This window comes from Dendrobates tinctorius, unplaced genomic scaffold (assembly GCF_039654945.1).
Source record: "Dendrobates tinctorius isolate UK_male_01 unplaced genomic scaffold, ASM3965494v1 ptg000019l, whole genome shotgun sequence".
Classification (NCBI taxonomy): domain Eukaryota; kingdom Metazoa; phylum Chordata; class Amphibia; order Anura; family Dendrobatidae; genus Dendrobates; species Dendrobates tinctorius.
In genome coordinates, this window is record NW_027361687.1 from 32,157,873 (window position 1) to 32,178,109 (window position 20,237).

At 54.3% G+C, this 20,237-nt stretch overlaps 2 protein-coding genes across 8 annotated transcripts; one reads left to right on the plus strand and one right to left on the minus strand.

Moving 5' to 3' along the window:
* Positions 1 to 538: 538 nt before the first annotated feature.
* On the minus strand, positions 539 to 8,086 carry CUNH1orf43 (chromosome unknown C1orf43 homolog). Its single transcript, XM_073566838.1, has 7 exons — positions 7,933 to 8,086; positions 2,375 to 2,476; positions 1,999 to 2,107; positions 1,859 to 1,912; positions 1,445 to 1,611; positions 1,200 to 1,258; positions 539 to 1,119 (listed from the first exon to the last, which is right to left on the minus strand). Exons 1-7 carry the CDS (start codon positions 8,008 to 8,010, stop codon positions 921 to 923), a joined length of 768 nt encoding a protein of 255 aa, XP_073422939.1. The 5' UTR covers positions 8,011 to 8,086; the 3' UTR covers positions 539 to 920.
* Positions 8,087 to 8,096: 10 nt separating this feature from the next.
* On the plus strand, positions 8,097 to 20,110 carry UBAP2L (ubiquitin associated protein 2 like). 7 transcript variants are annotated; one of them, XM_073566830.1, is made up of 29 exons: positions 8,097 to 8,232; positions 10,290 to 10,413; positions 10,496 to 10,573; positions 10,729 to 10,839; positions 10,924 to 11,092; positions 11,183 to 11,278; positions 11,362 to 11,407; positions 11,487 to 11,593; positions 11,776 to 11,850; positions 12,623 to 12,675; positions 12,775 to 12,860; positions 12,947 to 13,118; positions 13,471 to 13,660; positions 13,735 to 13,997; positions 14,178 to 14,350; positions 14,633 to 14,822; positions 15,047 to 15,101; positions 15,313 to 15,481; positions 15,558 to 15,624; positions 15,835 to 16,012; positions 16,096 to 16,184; positions 16,450 to 16,503; positions 16,587 to 16,668; positions 16,755 to 16,972; positions 17,743 to 17,848; positions 18,155 to 18,271; positions 18,548 to 18,615; positions 18,724 to 18,921; positions 19,595 to 20,110. In XM_073566830.1, exons 2-29 carry the CDS (start codon positions 10,330 to 10,332, stop codon positions 19,688 to 19,690), a joined length of 3,390 nt encoding a protein of 1,129 aa, XP_073422931.1. In that variant the 5' UTR covers positions 8,097 to 8,232; positions 10,290 to 10,329; the 3' UTR covers positions 19,691 to 20,110. The 7 variants fall into 7 exon arrangements, with proteins under 7 accessions (XP_073422931.1, XP_073422934.1, XP_073422935.1 ...); XM_073566833.1 differs by having other exon boundaries at positions 11,776 to 11,835; XM_073566831.1 differs by lacking the exon at positions 8,097 to 8,232 and adding an exon at positions 8,267 to 8,514.
* Positions 20,111 to 20,237: the final 127 nt, after the last annotated feature.

Consider the following 20,237-nt stretch of genomic DNA (forward strand, 5'->3'; position numbering starts at 1 on the left):
CCCCCCCCCCTTGTATATTTGAAAATATCTGCACTCAGGACATGGTTTTTGATGCATTTAAATTGTTGCATTTAGCAATATTATACATCTAGATCTTTTTGTACAGGGCTGAGTGTATTATACACATTACATTTATTATGTGGACTTGCTGCACACATTATGTGTATATAATTGGTTGATTCTATGTAGGGCTTGTTACTGCTCCCTGGTTTATAGGTTATGTTCAATAACCGTTGTCTATTTTAAATGGTTTTAATCAATTTTTGGTGTCTTGTGTATCCTATGTAATAAAATTGATAATTTTTCTATGGTGATCCCTTCATTTGGTGTATGTCTTCTCGTTTTTTTGTGATATATATGTAATTTGGACATACTGTGGTTGGATCCCCTCTATTTAGTCTTATTATTTGATGGTGCCCTCTGCATTCTTGTAAACATATCTCTCCTCCAGCACTTTGCCAGGGACTTTGTCACAAAGAATATAAGTAGTATAATACCGCTCGTGTGACTATCCAGTAAAGAATACAGACAGGTCACATTAGTTATTCTTATTTAATACTGTACATTGTTAAAACACACCCTCCCGCCAGCTCCTTCTGTATGCGGCAGGACACTCTGTATATACAGATGGTGGGGTCCCCGGAGTCTGTCACTATGTACAGGTCTGTTGGAAATGAATCATGTAGAGAAACCCAGGTCATGTTTTGGTCTGGCAGTACAACACTCCTCTACATGTATGATGTCCACCAAGTTTTTCGTATCTCTCCACTTGAGCTTCGTCGGAGTAAACTGTAAGTGGAGTGAATACGCCAACATACACGCCATAGTCTTCTAGTGCCAGTAGAGGGAGCCAACTGATTCAAAAGGCATGAACAAGATCCCCCCCCCCCCCATGCCGGAGAACCCCAATATGGCAGTCTTCACAAGGTGCTCTCTAGGGTGTTGTAGTTGTCTTTGAAGTTCTTCAGCTCCAGGAAGTGTTTGGGTCTCTTGCTCTTCTGGCTAGAAGGCAGGTAGGTCACCTGGATGGTGGGGGTCCCGGCGGTCTCGGGAGACGCAGTCAGGTCCTTGACAGCAGATTGGTGGTGCCTGTGGCTTCCCGCCTCCCTGGTCAGAACACTGGTGTAGAAAGAGAAAGTAGCGGTTAATAATGCTGCCCAACGGTGCACACTGACGCCGGTTGTGAAAATGTGCCTTACAATGCCGATAACTCTGCCAGCGCCTCCATGAACTTCTCGTGCTCCAGCCTCCCGTACACCTGGTAGACACAATAAAAATGAAGCAGTCACGCCATGGCGGTGGTCAACCCCCTTCCCAACCATATTTTATGGGTGAGCTCAGCTCCTGAGTCAGTCCCATACATTTTCAGTCGTGGAGTGGTTATAGCGCCCCCTATTACCAGGAGGCACAACTTAGGTAGCGTCCGTGGGGAGGAAGCTCTTACCCCGGTGCCGTAACGTGCGGAGTCATAGCCCTCAGTCAGGGCATCCAATAATGTCTTCCGCACCCCCTTGAAGGGCGAACTTGCGTTGGTCATTTCTAGAAGGTAGGCCTGAAAGTTCTTCCCCACCGAAGATTTGGGGAATTTTCCGTTCTCCCGGAAGGGGATGTCTACAAGAAGGAAAGATGGAGAGATGATGAGTGGACGGCGCCACCAAGAGAAGGAAGGACACCCCTCATCAGTAAAAATAAAAGCAAAGCCGCTGCAATCACGACTACGGAACACATCTCTCGCTTAGCTCTGATACTCTGTAACAGCCCCTCAAGAGTGCAAGCCAGTGTCCAGACACCATGGCGAATCGCAGCTCATGGCTGCATGGAGCCGCTTCTCTCTAATAATCGCTAGGAGGGCAGTTACCTGACTCTTTCACAGCATCCAGTGTCTTCATCCTGTAAAGGTAGTTGTAGCCTCCTGGAAGACACAGACAAGAAGAGTTACAGGAAGACCCGATGGGAGGAAAAGATGCCCAACATGGTTGCAGCGGCACCAATCCTCACCTGGAGAGGGCAGCTGTAGCATCCGCTCATCCCCCTTCTCCAGGAGCCGCGGCTCAAACCTTATGTCTTGCACCTTAGAGAGACGGTTATCGATCTCCTCCCGCAGGTCCTGGAGGAAATTAGCAGAAATATTTCAGAGAGGTTACACGGGAGCACCACCAACTGGAGAAAGGAAGGGAGCACCCTCCACTCGAGAAAAAAAAAAAAAAAGAAGCAACACCACTGGAAAAAGGAGGGGAGCAATACCACTGGAAAGAGAAGTTGTGCACCCTGCCACCAGTGAAAAACATGGAGGAGAGAGAGGATAGGAGAGGGTATGAGAGGAAGATATGAGAGGTGAGCACACCCAACTGCCTGCAACGTTTAGACTGTTTACCTTGGGTGCATTATGTCCTACTGGCACGTGGGGGCCACGGCGAGACTTCATTGCAAATCGCATGATCTGTCTCTTCACAAAGATGAACAGGAGGACGAACACCTGAAGACAGCAAAGGGTTAAATAAAACAGTGACCTGCCAGTAATCGGAACCCTGCAAACAGCTTGGCATCCCTGCAGCCAGGTGGCCCCTACTCATTCATTGTCCCCTCTGTGTGGCTCCCTTGTTCACTTACCTTCCCTCCCCATACAGCTCCCTGCTCGATTGTCCACTGTCCTCCGACACAACCTGCTCCATTGCCCACTTTCCCCTTTGTCAGACCCTTGCTCACTCACCCAGTGTACCCCCACACAGCCCCAAGCTGCATCTCCCACTGTTTGCACACACAGCCCCCTGCTCGTTCACCCACTATCCTCCCGCACGGCCCCCTGCTTGCTCACTCTTCCACAAACGGCCCCCTGCTCTCTCTCACTGTCCCCCCCGCACAGCCCCCTGCCCTCTCACTGTCCCCCCGCACAGCCCCCTGCTCTCTCACTGTCCCCCCCCCCGCACAGCCCCCTGCTCTCTCACTGTCCCCCCCCCCGCACAGCCCCCTGCTCTCTCACTGTCCCCCCCAGCACAGCCCCCCTGCTCTCTCACTGTCCCCCCCAGCACAGCCCCCCTGCTCTGTCACTGTCCCCCCCAGCACAGCCCCCCTGCTCTCTCACTGTCCCCCCCAGCACAGCCCCCCTGCTCTCTCACTGTCCCCCCCAGCACAGCCCCCCTGCTCTCTCACTGTCCCCCCCAGCACAGCCCCCCTGCTCTCTCACTGTCCCCCCCAGCACAGCCCCCCTGCTCTCTCACTGTCCCCCCCAGCACAGCCCCCCTGCTCTCTCACTGTCCCCCCCAGCACAGCCCCCCTGCTCTCTCACTGTCCCCCCCAGCACAGCCCCCCTGCTCTCTCACTGTCCCCCCCAGCACAGCCCCCCTGCTCTCTCACTGTCCCCCCCAGCACAGCCCCCCTGCTCTCTCACTGTCCCCCCCAGCACAGCCCCCCTGCTCTCTCACTGTCCCCCCCAGCACAGCCCCCCTGCTCTCTCACTGTCCCCCCCAGCACAGCCCCCCTGCTCTCTCACTGTCCCCCCCAGCACAGCCCCCCTGCTCTCTCACTGTCCCCCCCAGCACAGCCCCCCTGCTCTCTCACTGTCCCCCCCAGCACAGCCCCCCTGCTCTCTCACTGTCCCCCCCAGCACAGCCCCCCTGCTCTCTCACTGTCCCCCCCAGCACAGCCCCCCTGCTCTCTCACTGTCCCCCCCAGCACAGCCCCCCTGCTCTCTCACTGTCCCCCCCAGCACAGCCCCCCTGCTCTCTCACTGTCCCCCCCAGCACAGCCCCCCTGCTCTCTCACTGTCCCCCCCAGCACAGCCCCCCTGCTCTCTCACTGTCCCCCCCAGCACAGCCCCCCTGCTCTCTCACTGTCCCCCCCAGCACAGCCCCCCTGCTCTCTCACTGTCCCCCCCAGCACAGCCCCCCTGCTCTCTCACTGTCCCCCCCAGCACAGCCCCCCTGCTCTCTCACTGTCCCCCCCAGCACAGCCCCCCTGCTCTCTCACTGTCCCCCCCAGCACAGCCCCCCTGCTCTCTCACTGTCCCCCCCAGCACAGCCCCCCTGCTCTCTCACTGTCCCCCCCAGCACAGCCCCCCTGCTCTCTCACTGTCCCCCCCAGCACAGCCCCCCTGCTCTCTCACTGTCCCCCCGCCGCACAGCCCCCTGCTCTCTCACTGTCCCCCCGCCGCACAGCCCCCTGCTCTCTCTCACTGTCCCCTCGCACAGCCCACTGCTTGTTCGCCAGCCCTCCTTCCTGCTTGCTGACTGTTTCAAGTGCTCTATGTGGTGCTGACAGTACAGGATGTGATTAGAGTGATCTGATATAAAGAGGAGCTCCACCAGTACATCAAACCGGTGAAGAGAGGAGGTAGCCACATATGATCAGGATCAGCAGCTCCATCCTCACCTCTCAGTCTGATGTCTATCTCTGTGCCACCTATATACCACCGCCAGAGTCACCCTACTTCAATCCAGACTGCTTAGAGATCCTACAAAGAGAAGCCGCCCACTATCAGGGCCTGGGCAAAGTTCTCATCTTTGGAGACCTCAATGCAAGAACAGGGAGAGAAAACGACTTCCTGACCACGGATGGGAACATCTACATATTTGGAGCAGAGAATGACGGCCAAGACTCAGTAGTCACAGAGAGAAACATCTATGACAGTACAGTCAACAAAAGTGGTAAAAAGCTCCTGAACGTATGCAGAATTTTAGGACTTCATATTCTTAACGGACGAACCAAAGGAGACTCCTTAGAGAGGTGCACACTAAACTCCCATGTAGGGAGGAGTGTAGTAGATTATGCCATTACAGATATGAACCTGGCAAATATCAGCACCTTCATAGTCTCCCCACAAACACACCTGTCAGACCACAGCCAACTTCTTCTGTACCTGAAATCTACAGAGAAACCATCCACTCAAAAGCCACAGCAGAGCGGCCTCTTCACCCGGCCTCCATCCTATAAATGGCACAAAATGTCGGCATTAAAGTATAAAGAGGCTCCCAGCAGACCTGAAATACAGCGGATGCTCCACCACTTCTACAACTACGAGTACCAGCCTAACCCAAAGGGAGTGAGTCAAGCTGCAAAAGACCTCAACAATATATTCTATGCAATGGCCAGACTGTCCAACCTTACAAAAGTCAACTACAAGAGACCAAAAGAAAAACAGATCAATGGATGGTTTGACAGAGAATGTAAAGCCGTACGGAAGACCCCGAGAACAGCCTCAAACAAGAAACACAGAGACCCCAACCACCCGGGTCTGAGGGAAGCCTATGACACCATACAAAGGCAGTACAAAACCATGCTCAGGAGGAAGAAGCAGAGTTACATCTCCACCAAACTTAACCAACTCCAAGACGCCCTCCAAGACAACTCCTTCTGGGAACTATGGAACCACATGGGCACAAAAGACAAGAAAAACAACATCCATATCCAAAATGGCAACATCTGGCTCCAGTACTTCAGAGACCTCTATAAAGACATCCCAAAGGAAGAACTAAGCCAAGAACAGGAAAGCATAATGGCAAAACTAAAAGCAAATGAGGAAAAAGTAAAACATTTCCAAAACCCCGTGGATGCACCTATTACATTACAGGAAGTAGCAGAGAGAATCTCTTCCATAAGATGTAGAAAAGCCGGTGGCCTGGACGGAATCCTACCAGAAATGCTGAAGTACAGCCCACCAGAAATACAGGCCGCAATGGTTAAACTCTTCAATATTGTGCTAAGTGCCGGCTACTTCCCTCGTACCTGGAATCAAGGCCTCATCACACCCATCCACAAGAATGGGGACAGGTATGACCCAGCCAACTACAGAGGCATATGTGTCAGCAGCAACCTGGGAAAACTGTTCAACAGCATCCTGAACAAGAGGATCCTCAGTTTCCTCACCGAGCACAACGTCCTCAGCAAGAGCCAAGTAGGGTTCATGCCAAACCACCGCACTACTGACCACATCTACACCCTGCACAGCCTCATTCAGAGCCACGTCCACAATACAAAGAACGGGAAGATATACGCCTGTTTCGTGGACTTTAAAAAGGCTTTTGATTCGGTGTGGCACCCAGGCTTATTCCTGAAGCTGCTGGAGAGCGGAATAGGAGGAAAGACCTACGATGTTATCAAAAGCTCCTACACCGAGAACCTCTGCAGTGTAAGTGTGAACGGCAGAAGAATGGCCTATTTCCAGCAGAGCTGGGGAGTCAGACAAGGCTGCAGCCTAAGCCCAACGCTCTTCAACATTTACATCAACGAGCTGGCTACCGCTCTGGAATCTTCCACAGCACCAGGTCTCACCCTCCACAACGCGCAGGTGAAATTCCTGCTGTATGCAGATGACCTGCTGCTTCTGTCACCAACCGAGAAAGGCCTCCAAGACAACCTGAAAATCTTAGAGAAATTCAGCTCCACCTGGGCACTACCGATCAACCTAAAGAAAACCAACATCATGGTGTTCCAGAAGAGAAATAGAAAATCAGACCAGCACCATTCATTTGTCCTCAACAACTGCGCCCTTACAGGAACGGACAAATATACCTACCTGGGCCTAGAGATTCACCGATCAGGGAGCTTCAAACAAGCCATAGAGACCCTGAAAGACAAGGCATGCAAAACCTTCTATGCCATCCGAAGGAAACTCTACCATCTAAAGCCACCAGTGAGGGTCTGGTTAAAAATCTTCCGACTCTATCATCGCCCCAATCCTCCTGTAAGGCAGCGAAGTCTGGGGTCCTCACACCTACCCAGACTGGTCAAGGTGGGATTCAAGCCCAACAGAAATATTCCACCTGGAATTCTGCAAGCACCTTCTCCAAGTCCATCGGAGCACCTCCAACAGTGCTTGCCGGGCCGAGCTGGGCAGATTCCCTCTACACCTAATGGTTCTAAAGAGGGCACTGTCATTCCGGGCTCACCTACATAGGAGCAATCCCAGCTCCCATCACCATAAAGCCCTGACACATGTAGGTGAAACAGAAAAACCAGGATCCTCGGAACAGCTCACCCAAACCCAACCTGACCAGAACACCAATCACAGCAACCTGACAAAAGCCGGAATCAGGAAGATGGTAGACGAAGGCCAGGAGAGGTACATAAGTGACTGGAAGAACGACATCATCACCTCACAGAAACTGACCATGTACCGGAGTCTACAGAGAGACTACAGACTGGCTCCATACCTGGAGTAACTCCCGGACCCCAAAGACCGCAAGATCCTGAGCCGGTATAGACTCAGTGCCCACAGTCTGGCCATCGAGGTCGGCCGACACAGGCAGAGCTACAAGCCCAGGGAGGAAAGACTGCCAACACTGTGACCAGGAGGCCCTGGAGGATGAGACCCACTTCCTGCTACACTGCCCCAAATACTCAGCAGTGAGGCACACTCACTTCAGGAGACTCTCACATCTCTTCCCGGATTTCACCACCATGAAGGAGGAAGAGAAAACATATATCCTGCTGGGGGAAGAAGAGAGAGCAGTGGAGATAGCAGCGCAATATGTGAGCGAATGTCATAGACTGCGAGAAAGAGAACTATGATATGCCATGGACTTCTATGGCACCCACCCTGGATATGCCCCAATCCCCCATCCACCTTCCCTATGCCATGGACTTCTATAGCCTCATCCTGGATCTGCCCCCATGCCGCCATCCACCTTCCCTATGCCATGGACTTCTATAGCCCCAACCTGGATCTGCCCCATCCACCTTTCCTACAGCCCCTTCCCAACATCCCTACAGTCCCTATCCCTATTCCCTTCTGTACACCTGCTTTGGCAAAACTAATGTGCATTTAGTCCTGCCAATAAAGCTTCTTTGAATCTTGAGTGCAGGCTTTTGGGCCCACAGTGTATATGATCTTCTGCTATCCTCTTAGTATGAGGGTTTAGGTGCAGTCAGAGAGGAGCCCACTGTATTGTTGCCCTGGGAAACCCCCCTTTACAGCTCTCCCGCCCTGTTCCTCACCAGGCTGCCGTAAGCCATGATCAGCACCACGTTGACCCCAGACAGCCAGTTACTCCTGTTGTGTTGTGTCTTCACCATCTTTTTATCTCGTTTTCAATTAGTTTTTCCGCTTTTGTCACGTGACCCTTTCAACCTGCAAACCACGCCCTTGCCATCAGCCATCCAATCACTTCCAATATCACGTTCTGGAACGCACAGCCCTGTGAAACGCACCCTGGACGCGTCTTGACGCAGCTAGCGTACGTGAGAGGGGGCGGAGCGGAAGTGCGGTCACGTGGTGTCAGAGCGGAGGAGCCGCAGGTGAGGACGGAGCTTTTCTCGGCGCTCGGTGGGAGGGGGTTAATATAATGTCGGTGGCGGAGGCACGGCGGCAGTAGCTCTGCTGGGAGAGCGACCCGGGCAACGTCGGTGGCGGCCAGAGAGCACACTGAGCCTCCCCGGTTCCTCCCGCGCTGCGGCCTGTTAGGCCGGGTGAAGCCTCGGGCTGGAGTAGCGGCGGTGGCCGCCTGGGCCGCCGGAGACGGTTGCGTCGGCTTTCACAGTGTTTTCGCCAGACTCCTTTTTGGATGAGACAAGTCCTGGGTAACCTCTTCTGACAGTGATGGCACTAGCTGTTGGGACTTGTAGTTCTACCACCACTCCATGTCCTGTGTCGTGGTCTGTGGTGAGGACGACCCTCAGTTTTGTGTCCCCGTGGGGTCTGCGGTGAGGACGACCTCCCCTCCCCCGATGCTGTGCCCCCCCCCGGGATCTGCGGTGAGCATGAGCCCCCCCCCCGTGCTGTGTCCCGCCGGGGTCTGCGGTGAGGACGACTCCCCCCCGAGCTGTTTGCCTTGGGGTCTGCGGTGAGGACCCCCCCCTTTGCCGTGTCCTCGGGGTCTGCGGTGAGGACCCCCCCCCCTTTGCCGTGTCCTCGGGGTCTGCGGTGAGGACCCCCCCCTTTGCCGTGTCCTCGGGGTCTGCGGTGAGGACCCCCCCCCTTTGCCGTGTCCTCGGGGTCTGCGGTGAGGACCCCCCCCTTTGCCGTGTCCTCGGGGTCTGTGGTGAGGACCCACCCCCTTTGCCGTGTCCTCGGGGTCTGTGGTGAGGACCCACCCCCTTTGCCGTGTCCTCGGGGTCTTCGGTGAGGACCCACCCCCTTTGCCGTGTCCTCGGGGTCTGCGGTGAGGACCCCCCCCCTTTGCCGTGTCCTCGGGGTCTGCGGTGAGGACCCCCCCCCTTTGCCGTGTCCTCGGGGTCTGCGGTGAGGACCCCCCCCCCCTTTGCCGTGTCCTCGGGGTCTGCGGTGAGGACCCCCCCCCCTTTGCCGTGTCCTCGGGGTCTGCGGTGAGGACCCCCCCTTTGCCGTGTCCTCGGGGTCTGCGGTGAGGACCCCCCCCTTTGCCGTGTCCTCGGGGTCTGCGGTGAGGACCCCCCCCCCCCTTTGCCGTGTCCTCGGGGTCTGCGGTGAGGACCCCCCCCCTTTGCCGTGTCCTCGGGGTCTGCGGTGAGGACCCCCCCCCCTTTGCCGTGTCCTCGGGGTCTGCGGTGGGGACCCCCCCCTTTGCCGTGTCCTCGGGGTCTGCGGTGAGGACCCCCCCCTTTGCCGTGTCCTCGGGGTCTGCGGTGAGGACCCCCCCCCCCTTTGCCGTGTCCTCGGGGTCTGCGGTGAGGACCCCCCCCCCCTTTGCCGTGTCCTCGGGGTCTGCGGTGAGGACCCCCCCCCCCTTTGCCGTGTCCTCGGGGTCTGCGGTGAGGACCCCCCCCCCTTTGCCGTGTCCTCGGGGTCTGCGGTGAGGACCCCCCCCCTTTGCCGTGTCCTCGGGGTCTGCGGTGAGGACCCCCCCCCTTTGCCGTGTCCTCGGGGTCTGTGGTGAGGACCCCCCTCAATAGGATACAGTGACAGGAGAAACGGCTCCTTATATAGCCACGTCGAACTCTTGTCCTGCAGCTGTTGTCACACGTCACACTAGATGGCCCTTCGTGGGGGTCACCGGGTGACGTAAGGCTGTGAGGCTTATTCCACTTATGTCAACATCCTCTGCGTGACGTGTCACCAGCGCTGTTCAGCTTATTTTCCTTTTTTCATCAGTTATACAGCAGTGGCCACGTTAATCCTCTGTGGGCTGTTGCATGGTCTCATGAATACTCTGCTCTCTATGAATGGTGCGTCTGCACCTGATGTAGGACTTGGGTCCTGCAGGGGGGCTCCTGGCCCATGCTGGACCTGGTGCAGGAAGGAGGAGGTGTGCTCCATGTATATGAGGCCTTATTAGAAGCCCAGCCCTGAGGGGTATAATACAGGATAAGTAATGTATAGATCTGCTGGCCTTTTGGGGTTCCCGGCGTTAACCCTCCCTTGTCCTCTTCCTCTGCAGAGCTGTAACTTGTAAATACTGTTATTTGTATATACTGTAAATGATGACCTCGGTGGCCACAACCCGCACCCGTGGAACCTGGGAACAGACACAGAACCAGATGCAGCACAAGCAAAGGCCTCAGGTAATGGAGGTTCCCCATGAGCAGCATCCCCTGTCACACTTGCCCTATCCCACTGATGTCTCTGTCTTCTCTCCCGGTCTAGGCCACTGCAGAGCAGATCCGGTTGGCACAGATGATCTCGGACCAGAATGACGCCGACTTTGAGGAAGAAGTAAAACAGGTGAGTGTGGCCAGAGCTGAGGATCCATTACAGCATGTCCAGCAGCAGCGTTGACCTCGCCTTACCCTCTGGTTTGGTGTCATGAATCCCTGGTGTATCCCATTCTACAGCCGCTGCCTTTGCCCCTCTGTTCACCTCCATCTTTCTTTCCTCAGCTGATCGACATCACAGGGAAGAACCAGGACGAGTGTGTGATCGCACTTCACGACTGCAATGGCGATCTGAACCGCGCCATCAACGTCCTGCTGGAGGGGAACCCTGACACGGTGAGCGATGCATGAGAGAGACGTGTCTGTGATGGCCATCACTCCCGCTGTGTCCCCTGACATGCTGTGTTCTGTCTTCCACAGCACTCCTGGGAGATGGTGGGTAAGAAGAAAGGAGTGTCCGGACAGAAGGAGACAGGGCAGACCGAACAGAGCGAGGAGACACGAGAGAACCGAGACAGAGAGCGCGACTTCAGCCGCAGGCGTGGAGGGGCACCGCGGAGAGGGCGTGGCGGGAGCCGCGGCAGAGAGTGTGAGTGACGGGTACTAACCGGGTGACTGCTGCAGCCAGTCAGTCTGTCTATGTCCTGCCATATGACCATGTTACTTTGTCTTCTTGCAGTTCGGGCACAGGAGAATGGTTTGGAAGGTGGCAAATCTGGCGGCTCTTCGGGCAGAGGCACAGAAAGAGGGCGCCGAGGGCGTGGCCGGGGCAGAGGTGGGTGCCTATGTCCTCAGGCCCCACAGGTGATGGACAGGCGGCTCCACAGGGCTCTAATGCTACTGTTTCTTTCCCGTTAGGTGGATCAGGAAGAAGAGGCGGCCGCTTCTCCGCGCAGGGCATGGGGTACGTGTGCCCGACCTTTTGTGCACGTGTGGGATTCTGTCTGACCCGTCCCCTGACTATTTTGGACCCTTTCTTCCAGGACCTTTAACCCTGCGGACTATGCTGAGTCCACCAGCACTGAAGACAACTATGGGAACAGCAGCACTTGGAATAACGCTGCCAGCTTTGAGCCGGATGATGGAACAAGTATGTCCCACTTCCCCCTGTGGTCCTTACACCCCTACCATGCAACCTTCGGGGAAGGGAGTAATGCTGTGGCCACCTATGGGGAGGAGGGGTTTGAGGAGATTCTGGGAACCGCCTGCTCTAAAGCTCAATCTGATTTGTCTTTGTTTTGTTTTTTTTGTTTTTTTCCCTTTTTGTTTCAGGACTTGATTACATTGGGGGTGAGGGGTCAGATTATCCCCGAAAATTTTCCACTGCTCCTGGTATGACAAATCCAGGTGCACTCATTGCCCCTGACAACCTCGTACTTCTGACTGTTGTGTGTTTTATCTCCCTCCTAACCTGTCCCTTCCTGCACGGGCCGGGCTGGGTGTGGAGAGCATGGACTGCACCCCTCTGCAGCTGCCCTCACTGTCTGTGCAGATTTTGGGACTTGTAGTTCGCTCTGGACAAATGACTGCCGCTGGTAGTGACCCCTACGTGGCACGTCCTCTGGCCAGTGGCGCCTTGTGCAGTGCCTGCAGGGGTGACCGGGTGTCATGGCTGCTCGTAGTACATGACTTGATTAATGTATTTTCTGCTTTTTATTCCGCTCTATGGCAATATAATAGTCTACTCCAGTTACATCCAAAGCTGCGTCCTCAAGATAAAGTGGGGAGACACTAAGCTGAAATGGTGGGGAGTACAGTAGAGATTTGGGTGATTGTTTCAGGAATGGGAGTAATGAAGTTGATGAACCTCTCTTCAAGACAGTGCAATCAGTAGAAGTGTGAGCGCAGCTCTGGGTGTGAGCGGAGAGAAGACTCAATGTGATTAGTCCTCTCTGTGAACGGAGGTTTCTTCCCTGCGGCAGACATTGGCTTCACTGGTGTCCTCTCACGGTGCAGTGTCACTCAGGATTACTCATCGTTCCAGGGCGTTAATATTCTTTAAATTCAGACATGTCGTATGTGATAAGTTTGCAAATCTGGGGGTGACCGCTGCCGGGATGGGACAGGGGGCATCTGCCTATCTGTGTAATTCCCCCTCCTCCGTGTGCTTCTTTACCAGGTGCTTGGAGGACGGCCACAGAGGAGTGGGGGACCGAGGACTGGAATGAGGATGTACGTAGGATTTGCACTCCCAGTTCTGCAGCATCGCAGTTGAACTCTCCTAGCAGATGAGTAAGGTCATGAGCTTTTTTTTTTTCTTTTTTTGTTCAGCTTTCTGAAACAAAGATCTTCACAGCGTCCAGCGTTTCTTCTGTACCCCTTGCCCCTGAGAGTGTGACGATCACTGCGGGCCAGAGGTGAGTGATCGGCAGCCCGAGGAGTGGTCCCTACACGCTGGGGTTCCTTATACATGACGCAGCCTTCATCTCCTCTGTCTCTACAGGATCGACCTGGCTGTTTTACTGGGGAAGAGCCCATCATCCCTAGAGAATGAGGCTTCCAGTCTGGATCCTGCACAGAACCCCACCTTATCCCAGCCCCTCGTGTTCAGCAACTCCAAGCAAAGCTCCCTGTCCCAGGCCAGTCCTGGCAGCTCCTTCTCTCACAACAGCATGGCAAGTGTCACTGCCAGTTTACTACTGCTTGTATGTATGGGGTCCTGTGTTGGCGCAGCTCTGGGTGTGACTGGAGCAGATGTAGCTTGAGAGCTGTGCTATAAGTTGGGTAGGCTATTTGATTGCCATTCTCTGAGGCTGCCGTAGTCTGTGCCGTGCAGCATGCCAGTAGACCCCTTTTGGCTTTGTGTGGCCATTAGGGGGGGACAGCGCATGCCATAAGAACTGTTGCCTCGCACCACTACCTGTAAGCTTCTGGCTGACAGTTGTGTGGGGCACTACAACGTTCCTGTCCGCTCTGCACATTGCAGACCCTCGTCCTGCTGTCCTGGTAACCATGCCCGTTTTTCAGGTCAGCATGCTGAGTAAGGGCTTTGGTGAGGGAGAACCCAAGGGCGGCACCACCACCGGATCTCAGTTCCTGGAGCAGTTTAAGACTGCACAGGCCCTGGCGCATCTTGCCGCTCAGAATTCGGACTCCTCTGGTTCCACAACCTGGGACCTGGGCTCCTCGGCGCAGACCTCCGCCCTGGGGCAGTTTGGTAAGACTTCTCATATATCCTGGGCTCGTCTGGGGATGAGGGGACGATTCACTAAGAGCGATCTCTCGCCACAGATCTGAAGAGCTCATCAGACCCCTTCACCAAACGCCAGAGCTTCTCCCCAGCCTCCACTATGATGGATGTGTACCTGCAAGAGAAGGCAACAGTCACCAGCGCTCCCTCTGCCATGCCGGTGTGCCCATCCTCCCCTCTGATGGGCAAAACTAACCATCCCCCACAGATGTCCCCAGTGTCGCCTGAAAATCAGTCAGGAAGTCCGCAGCCGGCCCACCATAAGATGAAAGTGCAGAGGAAGAAGACGTCGCTTACGTCAAAGGTAGTGGTGGTCTGCGTGTATCTGATTACATAGCATCTATAGGACAGGAGAGAAACCTCCATCCACACACACACTACCCAGATTGTGCCCAGAATTCCCACACATACAACCGGGCCCCCCAAACACCTGCATCTCCAGTGGTGTGGTTTCCTCTTCTTTATGTCTCCCGTTTCTCCGCAGATTCCTGCTCTGGCCGTGGAGATGCCGGGAACAGCCGATATGGCCGGGCTCAACCTACAGTTTGGTGCTTTGCAGTTTGGGTCTGAGCCTGTACTTCCAGAGTATGAGTCCTCTCCGAGCACCAACACAACTGTGAGCCAGGCCCAGAGCAACCTCTACACCAGCCCAGCAAGGTGTGATGATTGGTGTGCCATATGGGAGCTGGTGCATGGCAGTAGTATACCTTTTACTGATACCTCTATAGCGGACCTCTATAGCGGCAAAGGGGTTTCTGTTTGTGTAACAGCATCACAGAGCACTTGTGGACGATACCACTGACTACTCCCACCATATGCTCTGTGGCTCCTTATCAGCAAACATGTTCTGCTTCCAGGGGGGAGTGCTGGCCTGGCAGGGGTGGTGGTGTGATGTTTGTGTGGTCTGATTGTGGGTCTAACAGGCGCCATCTCTTGCAGTGAATCGTCCAGCAGCGCGGTCAGCAGTCAGAGTCCAGAGTCTGCGTACCAAGGGAGCGGCATCCAGACCACAACATTTACCTCACAGAGCAGCACTCAGGGCCCCTTATACGAACAGAGGTCCACGCAGACCCGGCGCTACCCCATCTCCTCCACCTCCTCACCACAGAAGGAGCTCAGCCAGTCCAAGGTACTGTAAGTTGCGGGCACAGCGCAGGGGCATCTTTCTCTGCAGCATGACAGTAGACCCTTTTTGGAAGCAATTGTAGCCATCAGGGGGGGACAGCGCATGCAATATTGTGTCCGCCACGACTGTCAGTCTAGGGTCCTGGCTGCCCGGTCTGTGTGTGGTCAGTACAGCTGCCATACCGTGCTGCCTGATTGGTCCTTTATGTGGCATCTCTTCTCTTGTAGAATGGCTACAGCTCCTCGCAGATGTCCACCATGCAGACTCCTGTATCAGGAGAAGGTATGTCCTCTGTTTGTCGGGGTGCGATGACACCGGACACCCGTAGACCCTTTCCGGCTGTATGTAGCCATAAAGGGGGGACAGTGTGTCGTACAGTAATCAGAGCGGTCATATGAGGTGTGACGTTTGTGATGCCTGGGACTGGTCTGTACAGCGATAGTACAGCATAATGGCTATCCTAACCTCCACCATTTTTGTTTTTCCCTTCCAGTTCCTTCAGCCCCCACAATTAAAGCCGATTCATCATCTGCTTCCAGCATAGTCTCCCTCAGCGACTCGGGGTCTGCGTCCTCCTTACTGACCACCGCTGGACCCCACCAGTCTCAATTGAGCCACACTGAGGAGCTGCAGAACCCGGTGGTCTCGGCTCAGCTCAGCAGGTAGTGTGCACTAGTGGGTATCCTGAAGTCCCACCCCCACCCGGGACAAAACCACTTTTCCTCTTGTCTTTTACAGTACGTTACCCCCTCAGCACCAGACGCCTGTATCTTCCACAGTACGAACCTCATCGTCCACACCTTTGGTGAGTTGTAGTCCCCTCTGTCCTGCATGTAAGTTGACCCTTCTGGCTGCTGCCTATGGCCGTGAAGGGGGACAGTACATGCTAGAGCAGCTGGATCTGCTGCCGTGTGGGCACCCACATGGTGCCCGCTGGCTACAGCGTCCGTACACCTGTACGCAGCATATATAACATGTTATGTACTCCATAACGCACCTGTCTCTTCCCGAGCAGCACAACAATGTGGAGAGCGACATTAGCCTACATTCAGTTGCCACCTTCTCTACGGTGCCCAGTACCATCGCCAGTGCTGCACCCGTGTCCTCCCTCAGCGTCAGCAGTCTCAGCCTTGGCCTCAGCACCAGCTCTACCATCGCTCCCTCTACTCGAAACTCCATAGCCACCACGTCAGGTAATGCATCTGCCACTGTGTCCTATGCCAGCCTGTGTGCCAGGCTGTGCAATGTTAACCCTTTTGTCTTTTGCTTCTCGCAGGTAAAGCACCTCCAAACTTACCGCCTGGTGTCGCACCGCTGTTACCAAACCCATACATCATGGCTCCTGGTCTGTTACACGCTTATCCCGTAAGTTCTTGTAGGTCTGTGGTGGTTCCTCTACACTACTGATGTCGTCCTAGGAAACTGTCCCTTCTGGCTTCATACATCCTTTGACCGCTGCAGTAGTTAATCAGTAGCTACTGATTGGCTGCAGTGGTCATGTTATACTTGCTGGGAAAGAGAGGAGAGAGAATGGTGGGAGTGATGGCTGGTACTGCGGAGGAGGGGCAGGCTTCTTTACTGAGGTGGGCAATTAACATGGCCATTAACGTGCACCCTGTTGTGTTTCCAGCCCCAGGTCTATGGCTATGACGACCTGCAGATGTTACAGACAAGGTTTCCCCTGGTGAGTGATGCATGGTGAACCCCCACACCACCCTCAGGCCAGTCTCTCCACTGCCGGTTAACTGACTGCTCTCTGTTTTGTAGGATTATTACAGCATCCCTTTCCCCACACCCAGCACCGCGATCACCGGGAGAGACGCCAGCCTGACAAGTAACCCCTATTCTGGTAGGTGAACCTGTATTGGGAATGAGGCTGCCTCCATTATAATGCCCAGTTGCTGATGACTACCTTCTCTTTTCCCCTCCTTTTAGGCGATCTCTCCAAGTTTGGTCGTGGAGACGCGTCTTCCCCGGCTCCAGCTACCACCTTGGCACAGCCGCAGCAGAGCCAGACGCAGGGTCACCACACCACACAGCAGACATTCCTGAATCCTGCGCTGCCGCCCGGTTACAGCTACACAAGTCTTCCCTACTACACCGGGGTACCGGGTCTGCCAAGCACCTTCCAGTATGGACCCGCCGTATTCCCAGTGAGTTCCCATTTCCGTTAGTAAACGGTGTCACCCAAAGCTGTTTTTGGGGAGGGGGAGATGGGAAGCCCCTGAACATAGCATCTTATACACATGAGCCGCCCTGTGGTTCGGACACGAAGCCTCTGTATACGGGCAGTGGTGAACTGTCAGAAGTCCTGCGGATTTGGAATGGACACCTGGCCTCGGGGGGGTCTGGCACCTCGGATGTATTTTAGGGGGAGTCTGCATTTTGGACGTCTGGACCTGAGTTCTGTGTTTAGCTTAGCATTGATTGGAGGGAAAAGGGTGGACCCAGAGTGTGGTCAGGGCCGGTGTTTCCTATACGGGCCCCCAGTGGATTTCTGCTGGCTCCGTTCAACCACGAGGCCCCTAATGGAGGGTCTCCGCTCGCCGCCGACCATGCCGGGCTTGTGATAATTCATCTTTGTTGCCTGATTTGTAAAAATCTTGATACTTAATAAAAGTATTTTCAATAAAGTGTGACCCATCTGCTCTTTCCGAGCCGTCCTTTTATTGGGGGGGGGGGGTGTTGAGTGGGCGGATGCGGGGTTCGACCCCTGTGACTGTAGGTGACACTTGGTGGATGGCAGTGGCTGTGTCTTCCTTCCTGCGCCTGCAGGTATGTCTCGGCATCCTCTGCCCGCCCTCTGTGGGCCCCCTGTCACTCCCTACAGGACCTTTTTCCTGGACAACGGGCATGACATCACGCAGGCAGCCGATGCCGCCTCACCCTCATGGGCTCTGTACACCTCTTGTCTCCCCTCCAGGTGGCACCTACCACATCAAAACAGCACGGAGTCAATGTCGGGGTGAATACATCTGCTGGCGCCTTCCAACAAGCGCCAAGTTACGGCTCCCATGCCTACAGCACCGGTAAGGAGATGACACCCATGTTCTGACAGACTCCTGGAGGTGAAATGTTGATTTGGGGTGAGCAGTAATTGCCCCCTTCTCCACACCCCCCTTCCTGCTCTTTAGTGCCTCTGTCCTAACTTTTCCCTGTAGCAGTGCATCTGCCCCCCGCTGGTGGTCCGAGCAGCAGCAGGTGCCGAGCTGTGTGGAGTCTCGGCAGCATCCTTTTGTGTTGTGACATCGGAGGGGCTCAAGATTGTGGTGGGGGAGGCATGGGTGGGGGTCCCAAGGATCCCTTCCCATGCTGAGGGCTGTGTCTGTTCGCAGGCTTTGAGGACTTGGGCCAGGTTTCCAGCGTGGGTGATTTCTGTAAGGGTGCATTTAGTGGGGCTTCTGCTGCTCAGAGCAAACCTGCTGCTGCTTGCACCAATGGACCCGGCGCTGGTAAGTGCTCTCCGCTTCTTCGCCCTCTTGCCTGCCCCTGCTTTGCCTCTTTTATGTAGCAGCCATCTCCTAATCCTCCACACCTTTAGGCCCTAGCTTGCCCCATCCACCCCTCGGTATCCTTATGCACTAACCTCGTACCCCAGCCTAATTTCCACCTGCCCCAGTTATTGAGTTGCGGTGTGCCAGGTATAGAAGGGGTTAGTCATGCCTACATACAGGGTAGAGGGGTACAGCTGGCCTTGCTCAGCACATGCTCCTCTGCTGTCCCTACAGGCGTGTCCGTCACCTCCAGTAACACCGGTGTGCCGGATATCTCGGGCTCAGTCTATTCCAAGACGCAGGTAGGTGATTGGCGGAGCCACCACTAGAGGGCAGCGCTGCTGTCCCCTTCTAGGAAGGGGGCATTTGCTTTAGGGGCTGGATACTCAGAGCTTGTCCTGTCCTCACAGCAATCGTTTGAGAAGCAGGGATTCCACACCGGGACCCCGGCCACTTCCTTTAACTTGCCCTCGGCTCTGGGCAGTGGTGGCCCCATGAACCCGGCCACTGCCGCTGCATATCCCCCGGCTCCATTCATGCACATTCTGGCTCCACATCAGCAGCCGCACTCTCAGATTCTGCACCACCACCTCCAGCAGGATGCACAGGTAACTGGGGGTCACTACCAGCAGAATTGTGAACGCAGCTCTGGAGTATATAGGATCAGTCGTATGTACACACTGACTGCACCAGAATGAGTGCAGCTCTGGGGTATAAAGATACGTTCCCACCATGAGCTGTCGATAGTAAAAAATATATGTTTGCTGCTTGAAAAACACAGCGTCTTTAAACTTCCAGCAAAGTGGATGGGATTCATAGAAATCTGCTTCCCACTGTGCTTCTCTTTAACGTTGCATAAACTAACATGCTGTGCTTGTTTTTCAAATTTGCAGCTTGTCTATTTCTCTTACTAGTACACGCTGCGTTTTCTATGTGGATTTTCCCCATATACTTTCATTAGATATGGAATTGCCGTAGGTAAAAAATGCACTTGCAAGTACTGCATTTGCACTACAGAAACTTACCAAAATCACATGTAATTCATACTGAAGTATGTCAATAAAGTATCAAAAACAAAGCTACTTTATCTAAAGCATGAGGCTGTTAAAACAGAGGCAAAAAAATGCAAAACCGCATGTAACCATATTAAAATAGGTGCATACCAACTCATCGTGGGAATGTAGCCTCATAGAGGATCCTATAGAATTTGTGTGCTTTGCATCAGTAGTGGGAGTATTTCCCATAATGAGGGGTCTGAGGTATTTACTGTTGTCTTCACAGACTGGCTCTGGACAGCGAAACCAAGGCGCCTCCATGCCACAGAAGTCTCAGGCCAGCAAGTCTGCATACAGCAGTTACAGCTGGGGGTCGAACTGAACTGCAGATCTTGTAATTGCCCTCCCCCAACTGAACCACAGGATCAGCACATGAGACCTCTGCAGCCCTCCATGCTGAGCCTCTGCCGGCCTCTCCCCTCCCCAGCCCCTCCTTGTATGTAACATAGAATTTGTATTTTCCCTCCAAGTTTTCTGCAGTCGGATTATAAAATGTTTGCTATTTTCGGGGGGTGGCCGGTTCTGTTATTTTTCTTCTTTCCCCCTCATGTATTTTTTTTTTTAACCTCTTCATGCAGAGATGAGTGAGGGGCCTCAGCGCTCTGCCGCCTCTGTGCCCCTCGGAAGGATCACTAAGAATTCTGCATCGTATGAATCATTAGTTGATGTGTTTTTTTTGTACTGTGTTATAAATTTAATGGCTAAATGTGTCTTGTATATATAAAAAGAAAACACAGCTGCATCTCTGCTCCTCTGAGCCTTTATTACACCTCCGAGCCTAAACACCTCTGCGCTGCTCTGAGCCTTCACTAAACACCTTCATGTGGCTCCGAACCTTTATTACACCTCAGTGCTGCTCCGAGTCTTCA